This window comes from Uranotaenia lowii, chromosome 3 (assembly GCF_029784155.1).
Source record: "Uranotaenia lowii strain MFRU-FL chromosome 3, ASM2978415v1, whole genome shotgun sequence".
Lineage (NCBI taxonomy): Eukaryota > Metazoa > Arthropoda > Insecta > Diptera > Culicidae > Uranotaenia > Uranotaenia lowii.
In genome coordinates this window covers 74,471,837-74,489,962 of record NC_073693.1, presented here as the reverse complement: position 1 = coordinate 74,489,962, position 18,126 = coordinate 74,471,837, and the positions used below count along the sequence as shown (strand labels likewise).

General features: G+C 33.3%; 2 protein-coding genes across 11 annotated transcripts in view; one reads left to right on the top strand and one right to left on the bottom strand.

Annotated features, from left to right (window-relative positions):
- Positions 1-18,126, top strand: part of LOC129751553 (potassium voltage-gated channel subfamily KQT member 1-like) — a 705,179-nt gene that overhangs the window by 41,395 nt on the left and 645,658 nt on the right. The window lies entirely within an intron of this gene.
- Positions 12,972-14,677, bottom strand: LOC129751554 (uncharacterized). Its single transcript, XM_055747132.1, has 2 exons — positions 14,569-14,677; positions 12,972-14,502 (listed from the first exon to the last, which is right to left on the bottom strand). Exons 1-2 carry the CDS (start codon positions 14,604-14,606, stop codon positions 13,035-13,037), a joined length of 1,506 nt encoding a protein of 501 aa, XP_055603107.1. The 5' UTR covers positions 14,607-14,677; the 3' UTR covers positions 12,972-13,034.

Here is an 18,126-nt window from a genome sequence, read left to right as displayed (position 1 = left end):
CCAAGGTGCTAAAAATTTGAAAAATTTTTTTTGACTATTTTGGAGGCGCAAAGCAAATTTGCAATTATGTATTTTTTGTTTTCTACCAGCTCTGGTTTTCGAAATAACTTTTGAAAGTAGGAAAATTCATTGAGAAAATTTTTTTCGGTTAAACTGTAGAATAAAACATGATTTTTAAATCGAAGTTTTTTTTCACAATAATCAACTTTCCCGAAGACAGCAAGTAATTTTGACTTTGAAGTTATGGAAAGTGTATTCTTTTTTTCCTCGTTCTTTTTAAACGGAATTCGAATGAAATTTCAATTTAAAATGATTTTAGATAATTTTTTTTCAAGAAATTTTAACTCAAGCAATGCATCAACAAGAGAAAAATAAACATAATTTTCAAGTACTATTTTAATATTCGTAATTGAGTTCTTTTACATTGATAGTTTTTTGTATTTCATATTATAGAAATGTTTTAAATTTTTTTTTCTTCTTAAAAGTTTATAAAAACTTGATTTTAAAGCTCAATTGCTATAAGCATTCCTTTCCAATCATATAAAATAGCTTACTTACTGTCATCGATGGTTGAAATCTTTGCAACTGCTTAAAAAATCTGGCAAAGCATTACTTAAATATTATAAATTTTAATATTAATTATATTAAAAAAAATTAAACACAACAGTGGTTTTTGAGATATAAAATATCTAATATCGGTGTTTATTGGCTTAAATTTTTTTTCGCGGTCCTTGATGTCCACATTTATGAGCCGAATCTAATCTGAGTTTTGAGTAATAATTTGTTATCTGAATTCTGATCCTGAGTTTAAAATTGACGTTTGGATATGTTTTCAAGTTTTAATTTGATTTCTGGAATGTGCAAAAATTTATTTCTGAATTCAGACAGATCTGAATTAAAACAATAAGGCAAGAATTGAAATTTGTTCCCGAAACACACACAGGATCTCAATGAAACAATTTTCGATCATTGATTTAAGTCTGAATTCAGCATTTTAGTTATTTATAATTAATTTGACTTGAAAATTGGAATTAAAATATGAATTTCGAATTATTTAGGAACCATGTTCTGAGTGTTTAAGATTTGTTATGTTAGAATTTGGCATGAGAATAAAGTTAAAGAACCTCGAATTTTTTTATGAAACAAAAACTCGGGATGGTTTCTATTTTTTTTTCACATCCACATGCAGGATATTATTATCGAAACATTTAAAATGTATATGAGTATCGAAAACCATGAGTCAAATTCCGAATGCAATGCAAAAACAAATTTGAACGATGATTTTAAAACAGCTTTCCACATCTATTTTCTAATGATGATTCTAACCGAAAATCTAAAATCCTAAACTGGATACAGAATGAATCCCAAACATGAAAACAAAAATACAATTTAAATTTTGATAATACGGAACCAGAACATTGGAAATGAGTTGTTTCTCATTTAAAATTTAACATTCATAAATGAATATCTATCGACAAATAAGAAAATTTTGAAAAACCGTAGCAAAATTCTGAACCTGGAATTCATTTTCGAAGTTTTGGCATCAGTTCTGAGTCAAAATTTTTACTCTCCAATTAAATCAATCAATCATCAGCATTCGATGAAGAATTCAAATTATTGGGTGTAGACTAGAAAACCTCACTTGCTTTTTCTGGACCCTCATGGGGGAGGGGTTTCGATGGAAATTTTATGAGATTTGTGGTGTTAAGACGGTCCCTTTGTAAATTATTTTGCTACATTTTCTTCTCCAAAAATGTGTGTGTTATTTCTGTTTGTATTTATCATCAGAATTTCTTCAAGGAGTTCCAAAGCGATTACTTTTATACTACCAGATTTACAAATTATGAAAATTATCTTTTTATCAAAATTTTTTTTTCGCAGTGTATGCCCATAGATTCGCAGTTTGTTTAATGAAAGGATGTATCTTCTTCTAATATATAAAGATGAGTTGGACTACATATGTTTGGCAGGGCCGTAGGAAGAACCGACTCATTATGGGGGTTTTGGTGTCTGATTTTTACCTATGATTCATAAAAATTAAATTAAATTATGTTTGTTACTATATGATTATTTATTTTTAAGTACTTCGGCATTAAAAGTTTTCGTATTAAATCTATTATATAAAATTCTCTTGTAACGGTGTTTGTAGTACTATTCCTCCGAAATGACCCAAACGATTCAAATGAAATTATTTTTAAAATATTCTGTAGGCATGCGAATCGGTTTATATCGAATAAAAATAACAGAAAGTCGTATAAATTGTCGGTAATAATTAAATTTGTAGTTTTTTGAATCAAATAAAAGTCATGACATCCATTTTTTCGAGGTTTTCTTTGCTTTGGGCGCCGGGCGGGCGGTTTGTTTTTCGTCTCCATGGTCGAGGCGTCGCGAGCAAACGTCGCGACGTGAGAGGATAGTATCCAGGGCATAGCATACTGATTAGTGGGAATATTTGGGCGCCTATTTCTCAACCAAGAATATTTTCAATGCACGTGGTGGCGCTATGAAGCCTAGATGTGATTTTTTTTCTTCTTGATTCCTAGCTCATTTGTACAGCACATATTAATGAATGACGCCTAGATGTGACCCAGATTGATATTTTGCCGAACGAATCAAAACCATATAAACAATTTTAAGAATCAAAACGATTTAGACTTCGTTTTAATTAGAGCAGCAATTATTGTCTAAAAATATGAATTTAAACTGATGCATATGATGTAATGGTATGACCCTTTGCGGACGTTTGGGAAAATAAGAAATTGGGATGATTTACATACAATTTTATAATCCAAAACGCCTAGAAATCATTTTTCGAAAATGTTCAGAGGTCTCAACTGAAAATGTATCAAGCGCCTTTAGATTTTCAGAACAACAAAAAAAATCCCATGAAAATGAAAAGACACATTAACTGAACAAGAGCCAGTCCTTAAAATGGAATATACAGGTTTGATATTTATTTTAAGGCCGAATGCAAAGAACTTTTTGATTTTTTGCAAGCATAAATGAAAGTTATCAAAAAAAATAAACCACTTTTTCATAACTAAAAGTGAGCATATGCATTTTTCGGAAGAAATTTCAGTTAAGAAGGTACACCAGAGCAAGTGCAAATGTTCAGCATTTACAAAAAATGTATAAATTATTTCTTAATTTAGAAATTTTTGGGCCCAACTCAGAAGCAGATTTTTTTGTATTTGATTTTATTATGTTCTGAAAGGGTTAAAAATAATATTAACTTCTGTTATTTCGCAGGGTGGAACAAGTGCCAATACGCCTTTTATTGATGAAACATCTACCTTTTAAGAATTTTATCTCCAAAATTGTCAAAAGGGTATCTCGAGTGTTAAATCTGAAGCGGATATTCAAAATTATTCAATGTCTTTGTTAACGAAGGTCTTTTGATTAAACAGTTATCAGTATAATTAAAGTCCCAAGCATTATTTTATTCTAGAGAAAAATTGCAGGATATGAAAGTAGATAAAAAAGACAAACAGGAATAAGTATTAAATTCATTTTAAAGTCTTTATACTGACGCATCTGGAAATGAGCTATGTGTTTTCACTTACACCAATAAATGGGACAAATGTATTCTTAGATATTTCTTTTTGAAAGAATATGAAAGTTTAACTGTAATGACATCCGTTTGCACTTGCCCCGGTATTGTTTTTTTAAATAACAATTTACAATAAAAAGAAACTAACATTTTTTAAAAGGTTTCAAGATATGTTAAATGAAAATTTCCAGAAAATAGTATAAACTCATGAATTCATCGTAGTCTTAACAGATCACTTCGTTTTGAACTACAAACATATTTATTTATTTTTTAAATTTAAATTTTAAAATTGAATCTTGAAAATATTACAGAATCTTAAATGAAATTGCATCACCTCCAACACTGTTCAGGTAACTTTGAAATCAGAACACCCCAATTTTAGAATCTTAAAAAAACAATTGGTTAAATTGGGATGAAAATATGGATATTAATTAAAACTGCTTCGAAGGGTGAGGTTGGTGAACAAAAAGCTGCTTGAAAATGGTTAGTGAAAAATCTTCTCTAATGTTTTTTATTTCTTCAGTTCTAAAAAATAAAAGCTAATTGAAAGCTGAACGTGCTGCGTTAAGCAGAATATTGGGAAAATACTCCAAAAATTGTCCCGATATTCAAAATTCGAATTCCATAAAGTTTCATATGCAAAAAATTCCATTTAATGGTAAATGGTATTCAATAAATGTTTTGACATAGATATTATCAATGGAACAAGTTACAAAAAGTGGATTTTTTTAGCACTAGGCTTGCCAAGTTTGATAATTACGTTGAGTGCTGGAAAAGGCGAATTTGCAACGGGAAGCTGATGACTGCAGCTATGATGATGCCATTCGGCAATATGCAAAACATCCGAATTAAAAAAAGTAAATAAAAAAGTATTCATGTAAGATGCATCTTAGATTTATTGAAGGTAATTTTTTGATAATTTAAGTAAAGACCCATAGACTTGAGTTAAAATTCTTAGATTTGATTTCGATAGAATTAAGCGGAACAATTCGAGTAAACAGAAAGGAGGGAACTGTAAAAAACTAGGATATGTTCACGAAAGCGAGACAATTAACAACTCGACATTTGATTCTTTTTTAAAGCGAAGAAAAAAAATAGAAAATGGACGCCAAGTTCTAAATGGTAAGACGAAGTTTACCGGGTCTGCTAGTTGTAGCTATATAAAATTGACCCTTAACCTGAAAGGTGAGCTAAATTCGCTTCCATCGATGGTTAAAATCTTTGAATTTGTTTAAAATTCTGGTAGATCAAACTTATTTGATTTTGGGTATAAAATACACTCCTTTAGAAGAGTCTTTCATTTCTTAAAAAAAACTTATTCTATACTCAAATCAACCAAGCACATTCTTCCAACCTATTTTTTAAAATCAAAGATATTAACATTTGATGAAAATAAATAAAATTAAAAAAAAAGTAAGAGATAAAAATCATCAGATTTTCGGATCAAATTTTGTTGATGCAAACTTGAACCAGATGAATGATTTTAGTATTAAATTTGGCTTTGAAAAAATCTGCAATAATAACACTTTGCGCACCAAATACGAGATTTATCGTTTTTTTTGCTAGCCGCTAGTATGCTATATTAAAAGGCATAATTCTAATTTTATTTTTTTTAAGGTTTATTTATGACACTTTACCACCTTGTGACATTCGTGTCTAATTTCTAATTTTATGAATATTCATAATAAAACCTCATTCTACAAAATGTAACACAACACTTCCCGTTACTCAAATGTCTATATAAAACTAGCAGTAATTTGTCTATTGGTTTCTGAAACATTAAATGCCAAATTTTGGTATCCTTAATATGTTAATAATATTAAACAATACACTGGGAAAATATAGAATTTTTTGCAGATTTTTTAAGGTGAAGATATTTCTTTAGCAGTAAATATTCATCATAAAGAATCAATTCCAGAATGAAAATCCTGAGTATAATTTTTTTCAATACAATTTGGTTTTTTGCGGATAAAACAAAAAACTCAAATTCTACCTTTTATTTCCTTTTATTTGTGATTTTCAGCTGAATTGTGTTTACAAACTAACTTTTTTTTGTTTCCATTAGAGAGACCTTCAGCCTTTGGCTGGTCCGTCTCTCCAAACAAATTAACTTTGTTTAAAAAGTTGAAATTTGGAAATTGAATTGAAAAGCAATCTTAACACATCAAGGACCGCGAAGAGATGTATGACGAGAAACACCGAAAATTGGCATTCTATATCCTAACTTAATTTAACAAATTTAGCATTTTGTAGAAACGGCAAATGATGTGTTCAATTTTGTCCAATAAAGTTTAACACTTAAATTCAGTACATTTGAGTTATACTCCGAAGTGTAGCGCACTGTTGGCAAGCAAAAAAACGAGATATCTCGTATTTGGTTCGCAATGTGTTAAGTTCATGGTCTATTGAATTCCCCAACAATTTATGTAGATTGTAAAATTTATTTACAAGGTGCACTTTTGTCTGAATTTTGAATCTGCATTCTGAATCTCAAATATTAACCTGAATTCAAAAACTGCCCTTCGAATTTGTATCTGAATTTACATACGGTTTTTAAAATGTACAAAAAAAAAACGATTTTTGGATTTTATTCCAGATCAGAAATTTCTAAACCAAGTTTTAAAGCCCCCATTTGTGAATCTTTTTTTTTTAATTCTATAGTTCAGGTTTAATCTAAGATCCCCTATTAAAATTATTTATTTTTTATATGTATCAGAATTAGAATATAAATTTACAAAGATCTGATTCTTACTTTAAAATTTTGAATTGCCATTTCGAAGTTTTAATTTTTTTAAATTTTGTTTAAGAATTAAGTTCGAGCACTTCGAGTTTAAATATAAAACAAAGTTTCTCTTTTTTTCATATTCGAAAAACTATTATCAAAATATTGAAAATGCATATGATCTTGAAAAACATGTTTCATATTTGATATGAAATGCAAAACCAAATTCGAACCAGGATTTCAAAGCAGCTTTTTATTTCTAAATTCTTATGATTATTCGAACTGAAAATCAAGAATCCTAAACTGAATACTGAATCCGAAATAAATGCGAAAATAGGAATACAGTTTTGGTTATGAAAATTATGGAATCAGAACCTCCGAAATGGGTCAAATTTAATTCAAAATTTCATATTCAGACCTGAATTTCGATGACCAAGTGAGAAAATTTTGATAAAGTGTAGCAAAATTTTGGACTTGGGACGGGATTTTGAGGATTTTGCATTGTTTTTAGTCTAGATTGTTACTCTTGGTCAACCTTACTCTACCTAATTTGATTCTGAATTTTAAATTCCCCCCCCCCCCCCCCCCCCCCCGATCCTACGGCCATGATGTTTGGTTGATTGTTTGTTTGTTTGTATGCACCCTATACAAATCGACACCGCTTAACCGATCAGCCTGAAATTTGGTGTAAAGCTGTAATTGGACCAGGGTAAGGTTTTGGTAATAGTTCTGAGCCCCTCCCGCCTAAGAAAAGGGACCCTCCTATACAACTTTCGTTTTTATTCCCACAAACCAAAAGTCATGACACCCATTTTGTCAACCGACTTTTTTACACTTGGCGGGTTGTTTTCACACTCACCATAGGCCGGGAATTAGAAACGATCGTCCAGAGTTCACGTGTATTGGAAAGCAAATCAAAGCTTACTTAAAGGTCTGAAAGGGGAAATTTTGGCGGATGTTTTTTTCCTTCTACTGTTTTAAGCACGTGGTACCGATACGAGATATTTGGATGCAATAATGAGCTTACACTCAGGAAAATTCTTATTATAATTTTCATAAGATGCATCTTATGAACCGCTTTTTAGAGTGTAAAATAATGTTTCATAAGAGTCTTATGAAATTCTTTCAATTTTCATACGATGTTCTTATGAAAAATAGATGAAACGGCATTGTGAAAAAATGATGAACACATTCATTCATAGCATCAGTTTTTTTCCTCATCTAACAGTTCGAAGCAATCGCCAGTTCATAGTTTTTATAGTTTTCCTTCAATGTTAAATGTTATTGTTATCTCCGGAATGGTAAGTTCGATTTGATGTTTTTGGTGTGAACGTTTAATATATTAATAAACTAAAATACATTATTTGTTTACTTTTCAGCAAGCTGATCGGCAAAAATTGAAAGGTCGAAGATTAAGATGCGGCGAAAAAGAAACTTTGATGGAGCCGTCTGTTGATGCGCTGCTGATGGTGACCATGAAGGATTTAATTTTAAACAAATTTGGCAAACAATAAAGTGAATGTTTTCAGCATGAAATATCTAGAATTTTTCTTATTAGAAAGTGATTTACTGTTTCCATAAGAATCTCTTATGAAAAGCAACAACCTCTCATTGAAGTAGGCGTTCATCTTCAGAATTCATTCGCGTCATAAGACAATCTTATGAATTTCATTAATTTTTCTTATGGCGCCACTTCATAAGAGAATCTTATGGCATACATAATAGTATTTTTCTGAGTGTACATGTTGGATTGAAAAGTACTATAAACCTGTTAGGAACATTTTACTAGAATTGTAGTGGCTTTCAAAGTGCTCTTTACCGAAGATAATTAAATCTGAAGTTTTGGGTTCTATACAATTCAATTTCATTGGCCAATTTCTTATTTAAGAGTTATCATTGATGACCAATGTGGTCGATTCTACTATCTAATTTTGAGAAAACTTATTGCAAAACTGTGTTGTACCTGTTCGATCGAATCATATCTTAGAATTTTAACATTGATTACTCTTCGATATATATAACGGGATGATTGTTCACAAGAATAGAAAAACTGAAACAGAACTCAAATAAAACCTTTTTCTTAACATTTAAATGGTGATTTCGGCTCAGAGATGGTTTGGTTTCAATACGTTTAAAAAACTTTTTTTTTTAAATATGTATTTATTCGTAACAATTCATCATTACATATATATTACATTATTACATTAAATTAGGTGTTCAGTTCAATAATGAACTGTCCAGAGCCCTATAGTTATTAATCACTAAAATTTATTTATTCGACTTAAATTTGCTGAGCACAATCAAATATTTTTATGTAAGAGAACATCCTGTAGTGTCAAAAAAAAATTTTTTAAACTTACAACTAAAAAACTAAAACTATCCTAAAATTAAACTAATTGTAGAGAGAACGAATCTCTGCGATGGAAGACTGCATCGATTTGCCTCTGAAGTTGGAGATGATTTTGTTGGCCATCTCTTCGATCGATTCAATGCCTGCAATCCGATGAAGTTCTTCGCAGCTGTGCCAAGGTGGAAGCCGCAAAATCATTTTCAGAACCTTGTTCTGAATCCTCTGAATGGCTTTCTTCCTCGTCGCGCAGCAGCTAGACCAAATCGGAACTGCATAAATTATCGCTGGTCGAAACACTTGCTTTTAAATAAGCATCATATTCCTCAGGCACAGTCGGGATTTCCTGTTGATGAGAGAATAAAGAGATTTAGTGTATTTATTACATTTAGATTGAATATTGAATATCTTCAATGTGATTTTTAAAAGTAAGATTCCGATCAAGTGTGAGTCCCAAGTACTTCACGTGATCAGACCATTCTAATGAAACCCCATTAAAAGTTATGGAATGATTTTCATTAGGTTTTCAAAATTGAGCTCTTGGCTTATGGGGAAATAAAATAAGTTGAGTTTTGGAAGCGTCACTAAAAATTTTTCACATTTTCAAGTAATTAAAAAGGAAATTAAATTTTGTTGCAATCTACTGCGTACCACCCGTAAATTTCGACCTTTGGCTGAAAGCAAAGTATCATCCGCAAATAATCTTCTACCTTTTCCTTCTGGAACATCAGGAAGATCAGAAGTAAAAATATTGTATAAAATCGGCCCAAGTATACTACCCTGAGGGACACCAGCTCTAATGGGTATCCTTTCAGAGCATGAATTTTGATAGCTTACTTGCAAAGTTCGGCTAGTCAAATAATTTTGTATAATTTTGGTGAGATATACAGGAAAATCAAATCGAGCTAATTTAGCTACTAAACCTTTGTGCCAAACACTATCAAAAGCTTTTTCAATATCAAGAAGAGCAACACCAGTTGAATAACCTTCAGATTTGCTAGCGATAATCATATTAGTTACACTCAAAAGTTGATGTGTAGTAGAATGTCCATGACGAAAACCAAATTGTTCATCAGGGAAAATAGAATTTTGATTAATGTGAACCATCATTCTATTCAAAATAACTCTCTCAAATAGTTTACTTATAGAAGGAAGCAAAATAATTGGTCGATAACTTGAAGGCTCTGAAGCACTTTTTCCAGGTTTCGAAATTGGAATTACTTTGGCATTTTTCCATTTATTGGGAAAATAAGCCAAGTGAAAACATTTGTTGAAGATTTTAACTAAAAAATTTAAAGTGCTTTCAGGCAACTTTTTAATAAGAATATAGAAAATCCCATCTTCCCCTGGGGCTTTCATATTTTTAATTTTTTTGCAAATCAATTTAAGTTCATCAATATTTGTTTCATGAGAACTTTCAAATTTGTTTAGAAAGAATATCATCAAATTCATGGGAAATTTGAGCATCAATTGGACTTACAACGTTTAAATTAAAATCATGAGCAGACTCAAATTGTTGGGCCAATTTTTGAGCTTTTTCTGCATTAGTTAAAAGAAGTTTATCCCCATCTTTAAAAGTAGGAATTGGCTTCTGGGGTTTTTCAGAATTTCAGTAAATTTCCAAAATGGCTTCGAGCAGGGTTTTATGTCCTCTACTGCTTTGGCAAAATTTTCATTACGAATGAAATTTAAACGACGTTTGATCTCTTTTTGAAGGTCGCAATAAATAAATTTCAAATAAGGATCCCTAGTACGTTGATATTGGCGTCGACGAATGTTTTTCAGTCGTATCAAAAACTGAAGATCATCATCGATCAAAGGTTGATTAAATTTATGTTTAACTTTGGGTATTGAAGCGGCTTTAGCATTGACTATTGAAGTTGTCAAATTTTCTACAGCCAAATCAATATCTTCTATTGAATTAAGTGGAACGTTCACATCCAAATTACGTTCAATAAAATTCCTATATCGCTCCCAGTCAGCGTTTTGAAAGTTAAAAGTTGATTTTAAAGGATTTTCAATGGGACTTTGGGATAAAGAGAAAGTTACTGAAAGGTGGTCTGAATCGAGGTCCGCATGAGTAACTAATTGACTACAATGCTCGCCTAAATCCGTTAGAACCAAATCAATTGTGGAAGGATTTCTAATAGAAGAGAAACAAGTTTGTCCATTAGGATATTCAACAGTGTAATAACCTGCAGAGCAGTCACCAAATAAAATATTTCCATTAAAAAACTTTAAGTGGTACTTTCAACATTTAAGGTGTACTTATGATAAAAAAGTGTGAAACTAAGAAGCGAAAATATATACACATACAATTGAAAACATGCAAAGTGAGTTTTCAATGTGGTTCAACAAAGTTCGCAGGTCTTTTGAAAAAAAAATCTAAGTGAATCACACTTAAATATACCATTGTATAGGGAGATCATCCATCTTGAAAAGTGGGATAATCTCCAACAGAGATTTCATTATATAGAGGATGGGAAAGATATAAAAAAAACAGTTTATTCTTTTGAAGATAAAAATATAAGGCCAAATCTTTTCAAGCTTACTAAAAGTGAAAAAAATGTTTTTCATGAAAGGACGAATTAGAATTCAAGGAAAATTATTTTGAGTTTCTTTTAACCAAAACCTCATTACTATAAATTTTTCAATAATATGAAAACTATAAACACAGATAACTTTAGAAAGACTAACAAAACTTAAATGGCCAAACTTGGGCCAAATTTCTTAAATTGATGAATTTATATCAAATCATTAATTTCAATCAAACGATTAATTTTAATTTGCATTTTATGTGAACCCGAGCAAGGCCGGGTACAATCAGCTAGTAAGTTATATAAAAGAATATCAAAATAACTATTTGGAGAAAATTTGTAAAAATCTTTCACTATTCTTCTTAAATTTTAAGTTTTTCAAAAACCTCTGATTTTGTTCAATGAAATAATCGAGGAGGAGGAGGAACAGTGCAACTTTCCCCTCCATTCACTGTCACAAAACTAACGTTTTTTTTTCACAAGACCGGCTGACGTACAGTACCGTTCATAATTGTATAGAAATTGAAAGCACGCGCACTGTCACTTTGACTTTGAACTTCCATAACATTTTACTCTGATGATATTTTTTGATCAAATTTTCTGCGTTCGATAGATCAATTATCACACTATTACACCACAAAATTTGAGCTTTCTGGAGTTTGTGTGGTCTGAGATACAGTAATTCTACGAAAATCGGACTTCTTGGACTTTTACTATTCAAACTGCAATATCTCAGAAGCTACGCAACATTTTTTATCTAAATTTTGCAGAGTGATTGCTGAAATATGAAGCTAGCATGTCTGAAGTTTTTGAAAAGTTCTATCGATGGGATCAAAAGTTACGTGAGGTACAATTTTTCAGGCATGAGCCTAAAAATGCGATTTCTATAGAATTTTGGACGATTCATGAGAACAATATCATTTTATCCATAAATCAGTCAAAAAATGTCTGGCAAAAGCAATGAAGGAAAGAAAAAATGGAATAAATGATTTATTTGTGTTTTGAAATCAGAATCTCGAGATATTGTTTCGTTTTTTTGGGTTGAAATAGATGTACTGGTTGTTAAACATGAAATAGGATTTTCCTATGGAAACATTCGTCCATAATTCTATAGAAATCGCATTTTTAGGTTCATGCCTGAAATATTGTACCTCGCGTAACTTTTGATCCCATCGATAGAACTTTTCAAAAACTTCAGACATGCTAGCTCCATGTTTCAACAATCACTCTGCAAAATTTCAATATAAAGCGTAGCGTAGTTTCTGAGATATTGCAGTTTGAATAGTAAAAGTCCAAAAAGTCCGATTTTCGTAGAATTACTGTATCTCAGACCACACAAACTCCAGAAAGCTCAAATTTTGTGGTGTGATAGTATGATAATTGATCTATCGAACGCAGAAAATTTGATCAAAAAATATCATCAGAGTAAAATGTTATGGAAGTTCAAAGTCAAAGTGACAGTGTGCGTACTTTCAATTTCTATACAATTATGAACGGTACTGTACATTTCTATTGACTGATTTTCGAAAATTTAGAAACCATTTAGTTCTCCACGACGTTTGCCGCCGCTTCAACAACGAGAGCACAAGAGCCACAACTTTGCACGGTCACCGTCTCGTGGGCTGGTAATGGTAAAATCGATAAAAACCAAATTAGAACTTGCGGAACCTATCTGGAATACCTTACTGAGTTGGATTGGGTCGGAAAAACGCAAAGCCTTGATGGGGGTGGACAGAACTGATCACTTGCTAGAAAAATCAAGAAAATTCAAATTTCCATCATCAGAAACAATTTCGAAGTCAAAATAATTGCCCATTTTGATTTTTAAAGCTTTTAAAGAATGTTATTCAATATGTTTATTCACGTTACACTTTACATTTACAATCCTGCTTTTTTGAGTTTTTCCTCCAACTTTTTGTAGTTTTCCTCGGCCGTTTTCAAATCATCGGTACTTTGTTTTTGGTCCCTTAGCAGCTCCTTTTCCTGCTGCTCCAGTTCTTCCAGTTCCGTCTGCAAACGATTGTGTTCGTCTAAATGGTCATGAATTTTTTTGTCCCGACCGTTAATGGTCTCGGTTATTGATTGCTCTTCTTGGTCGTACTTTTCGAAAATTCGTTTAATTTTTTCGGTATCTCTTAACTGTTGCGGTACATTTGTGGCCTTAGATTCATCTTTGACAACGTTCTGGATGGCTGAAATGAGCGCTTCGGTTTCAGCTAGTTTTTCCTTTCTGATCGAATTTTCTGCCTTTGAAAGCTCCAGAGTTTTCTCTAGCACCTGAATTTCAGCCCTACGAACTTCTTCCAATCTGGCCGAGGTTGAGGGCAAATTGCGAAGTGAATTTTGAGTCACTCTAAGAGTAAGCTCATCGTCGCCATCGCAGGGGTTTGGGGTGAAATTTGAACAATCACGAGGGCCTGTTCTCAAGATCGATCCATTTTTGTAACTTTCCCATTGGTCCTTCCGGTGTTCGATCAGATGATCTGCGTAAGACATTGATGAGCAGCAAAGGCCATGTGGCCGTGATTCACAACCATCACTACTGAAAAGTTCAACATTCTTCAAATCCTTCAAGAATGCGTCCAGTTTTCCACATTGCCAGTTATTTCCGCTGACATCCAACTTTCTAAGCATCGGACTTTTTCTATATTCTGCAAAGTTCATCACTATTCGATTGTTCTGCAAATATAATTCTTCTAACGAATTTGACGTGAGAGATTCATCTATCCCTGTGAGTATATTGTTGGCTAGATTCAGTACCTTAAGGCTCCAAATATTTGAGATTGAACCAGCAAGATCATGAATGTGATTGTTTGCTAGATTTATGTACTCTATCTTTGGAAAATATAAAGCAGCAAAATTGATTTCTCGTAGTCGATTGCAGGAAATATCCAATTCAACCAGGTTAGGCAGACTGGAAAATCCCTTCATGTTGTCCAAATCATTCATAGACAGATATAGCCATCCTATTCTGCTATTGGGTTGAAATCTAACAGATCCTAATTTGTTTCGTGTGGCGATAAATGTTATCACACTTTGGGGAACTTCGACAACTTCCAATTCGTTGTACGTCACATCTACTGTTTCGAGTTGTATGAATGAGTTCAGTGTAATTTGTTTAAGAGAATTGTACGACGCATTCAATGATTGAAGCGGTGAATTCCAAATTTGCGGAAACGTTGTAAGCAGAGTTCCGTGCACATCCAAATGTCGAACACCCTTTGCACTATTGATATATCGCTGCAATTCCTGCTCATGGCGAGGTATCATCCGAACCGATTGGCATGGTTGATCAAGGCAAAATTCGATAAACTGTGAGTATCCTGGTACGGCCCAAATCGACACCCTTGAAGCAGAACACAAAGATTGTATCAACTTCTCTTAGCACTTAACCATTTTTCCACAAACTTACCAGCAAACTAATAAAACTATCCTCACTAACCAACCCATAGCGATGCACCGCGTTCGAACAAAAACCTACGTCTTACCGGAGCAAATCTTCAACCTTCAATGAGCAGGATCGGTCTGCAAAATCGAGTCCCGATCGACATCGCTCATACTCGGGGAATTCCCCCGGCCAATTTAGAAGCTGATAGCGCGCCAAAGGCCTCCGGGGTCATCGTCATCATCATCATCATCATCATCATCATCATCATCTAGAGCGACGCTCTGGTCGTCGTCATTCATCAGAAGCAACAGCATCAGACGTCTTTGACGTCGTCATTTTCGTTGTCTGAATCGTTGAATGAGTTAACGGCGCGGCGTAAAAACAAGTTAGCGGCTGATTCTGTTGTTGTTAGCAAGGCAGACGCTACATTGATAAACATAGACGTAGCAAGAGGAGACATAAATACATATATGAAGCTTCGAGCTTGATCGCTGCTCAAGTCACAATTTTAGCTTTATTATGGTCAGCAAAATTTCGTTTGGACTATAGCATTAAACTTCATAAAAAGCTTTAAGCCGGAACAAGTTTCAAATCCTTCTTTTGTCACTCAGAGTTAGAACATCGCGAGGGGGGGGACAATAAAAAATAATGTAAAAAACAAATAAATTGGAATAAATTTCACGAAAGCTTATATGTACCAAAGTTGCATACAATATCATCGCACAAAACCTAAAAAATAAGTAATTTTTTATCGAAAAATTCAATAAAATCAAGAATACAAAAGGTGAAATAACATCCATCTTCCAAAATTTGTTTTTTTCGTCTTGTAATCTTTTGAATTCTTGAATTTTTTTTTCGAAATTTACATTAAATACTTCAAACTTTATTTATTCCCCCCTTCAGGTTTTTGGAAATTTCGAAGGGAGGGGGGTGACAAAAGAAGAAGTTGATATTTGTTCCAGCCTTAATAGCCAAAAGTATAATGTTTTAACCATATTATGAGCCTGTTTTGTACTGCCAGTCAAGATTTTAGGTAAAATGTGATTAAATAGTATCTTAAAATAAATGCATCTCGTCAAATCTGATGGTCAATCATGATGGAATTGATGGAAAATGGGCCTGAAAAATTATTTTCCAATGCTTGCATTGTGAATCCATCAACATGGCGTCATTTTGTGCCCTTCGATTTTGCAACCAACATAGCGTTAGTCAATTCGATTTGACGTTTCTCTCGCAAGCCAAACAATTACACGCTTAGGATGAGTTCCTCATTTCTGAGTTGTTAATCTTTAGTACAGTAAATGAGGACAGACATCTATATATATAAAAATGAATTTCTGTCTGTCTGTCTGTCTGTCTGTCTGTCTGTCTGTATGTCTGTCTGTCTGTCTGTTCCCTATAGACTCGGAAACTACTGAACCGATTTGCGTGGAACTTGGCAGGTGGGGGTATTGGAGGCAGGGGAAGGTTCCTATTGTGGTTTGAGACCCCTCCCTCTCTCATGAAGGAGGGGAGGGGCCTCCCAAACAAAAGACAATTTTTTGCATAACTCGAGAACCCATCAAGCAAATGGTATCATATTTGGCATGGGATGGTATTTGGTAACGAGGAATATTTCTATGAATATTTGGTACCCCTCCCTCCTTTCAGTGGCGTGATAGGAAGGGGGGAGGGGGGCTACCTTACAATTTTTCATATAACTCGAGAACTAATCAAGATATTGGATCCAAATTTGGCATGTGAAGGTATTTGGATACGAAAAATATTTCAATGATTATTTGAGACTCCTCCCTCTTTCTAGTTGAAAGGGGGAGGGGCCTCTTTCATATTTTTTTATACAGTTCAAAAACTAATAAAGCAATTTGAACCAAATTTGGCAAGGGAGGGTATTTGGATACGAAAAATATTTCTATTATAATTTGAGACCCCTCCCTCTTTCCAGTAGGGAGATATAAAGGGGGAGGGGCCTCTTTTATAGTTTTCAACATAACTTAGAAAGTAATTAAGCAAATGGAACCAAACTTGGCATGGGCGGGTATTTGGGAACGTGACATGTTCCAATGATTGTTTGAGACCCCTTCCTTCTTCCAGCGGGGAGGAAGGAAAGAGGGAGGGGAGTTTCATACAATTTTTACTGCATAACTCAAGAACTAAAACAGCAAATGGAACCAAATTTGGCATGGAACGATATTTGGGTACGAGAAATGCTTCTATGAATATTTGGTATCCCTCACTCTTTCGAAGAGGTGGATGAAAAGGGGGAGGCGAGATCTCCCTTACAATTTTCAGTATAACTGGAGAGCTGATCAAGCAAATTGAACCATATTTGACATGTGAGTGTATTTGGATACGAGAAATGTTTCTATTATTAATTGAAGCCGTACCTTTTAAGCGGTAAGATATAAAGGAAGAAGGGGGGGTTTCCATTTTTTTCCATAACTCGAGAATTAATCGAGCGAATGAAACCAAATTTGGCGTCAAAAAATATTTGAGTACGAAAATACTTTTACCCCCTCCATTCAATGGGGACAACGGAAGGGGGGATGGTACTCCCTTTCAAGTTTATGCATAACTCTGGAATTTACTACGCAAATAAAACCAAATTTGGCATGGGATGGTATTTCAAAACTAAAAATTTTTCTATGTGAAACAATTGCTTTCTTGCAGTAGGATGATAGAATTGCGAATATCGTGAGGGTAATGGAAAGCTTACATTTAAATTTTTTTCAGAGAAATGAACAAATCTTAACATGGAAAATCATTTTGGTATGGTTCTTTGACTATTTGACACACCATCCTCCGTCCAGTGAGTAGGTACATAGAAAGAAGGAGGTGAGCCCAATACAATTTTGTTACCATAAGTTCTCAATTTTTGCTAACGAAGACAACAAATGGAAACAAATATGGCATGGAAAGGTGTAGAAAAGCACACCGGTTCAGCTAGATTGAAATAAATTTGGCATGGGAGGATTATTGTTTGAGACCCCTCATTCCTTATAGTGGGGAGATGAGAAAGGAGGAGAGAGGCTCCGGCTCCAAACCTTTTTATTAAGATAACTATACCTTATCAACAGAAAAAGTAAGTTTTTAATTACAGGATTGGGTTCGAGAAATATTTCTATGATTATTTGAGACCCCTCCATCCATACAGAGGGGAGATAGAAAGGAGAAAAAAAGCTCTAATACACTATCTCTTATATTCATACCAGAAATCTATCCCTTTTTCAGAGAGGAGAAGAGAGAAAAAAAGAGGCTTTTTAACATATTGAACTTGAAAACTAATGAAGCATATCCAAAATAATACATGTGATGCAATAATCCAAAACTATACATGTGATGACAAGGCCGTGCGAACGGGGGGGGTTTTAGGGGTTTAACCCCCTCCATGGAGGTTTTTTCCTAGTAAAATTTTCAGTACAAGAAATGAATTTATCGGAAATCACTTGATCCAAAAAGGTGTTTAAAAATGAGCGTTGACAAATATGTCAGAAATTTGGCTCGCCTCCGGCGGAATTTCGTATTACATCATTCTCTGGGCTAAAGACATTTCGATTTACGGATCTATATGACGTTCACGAGTTG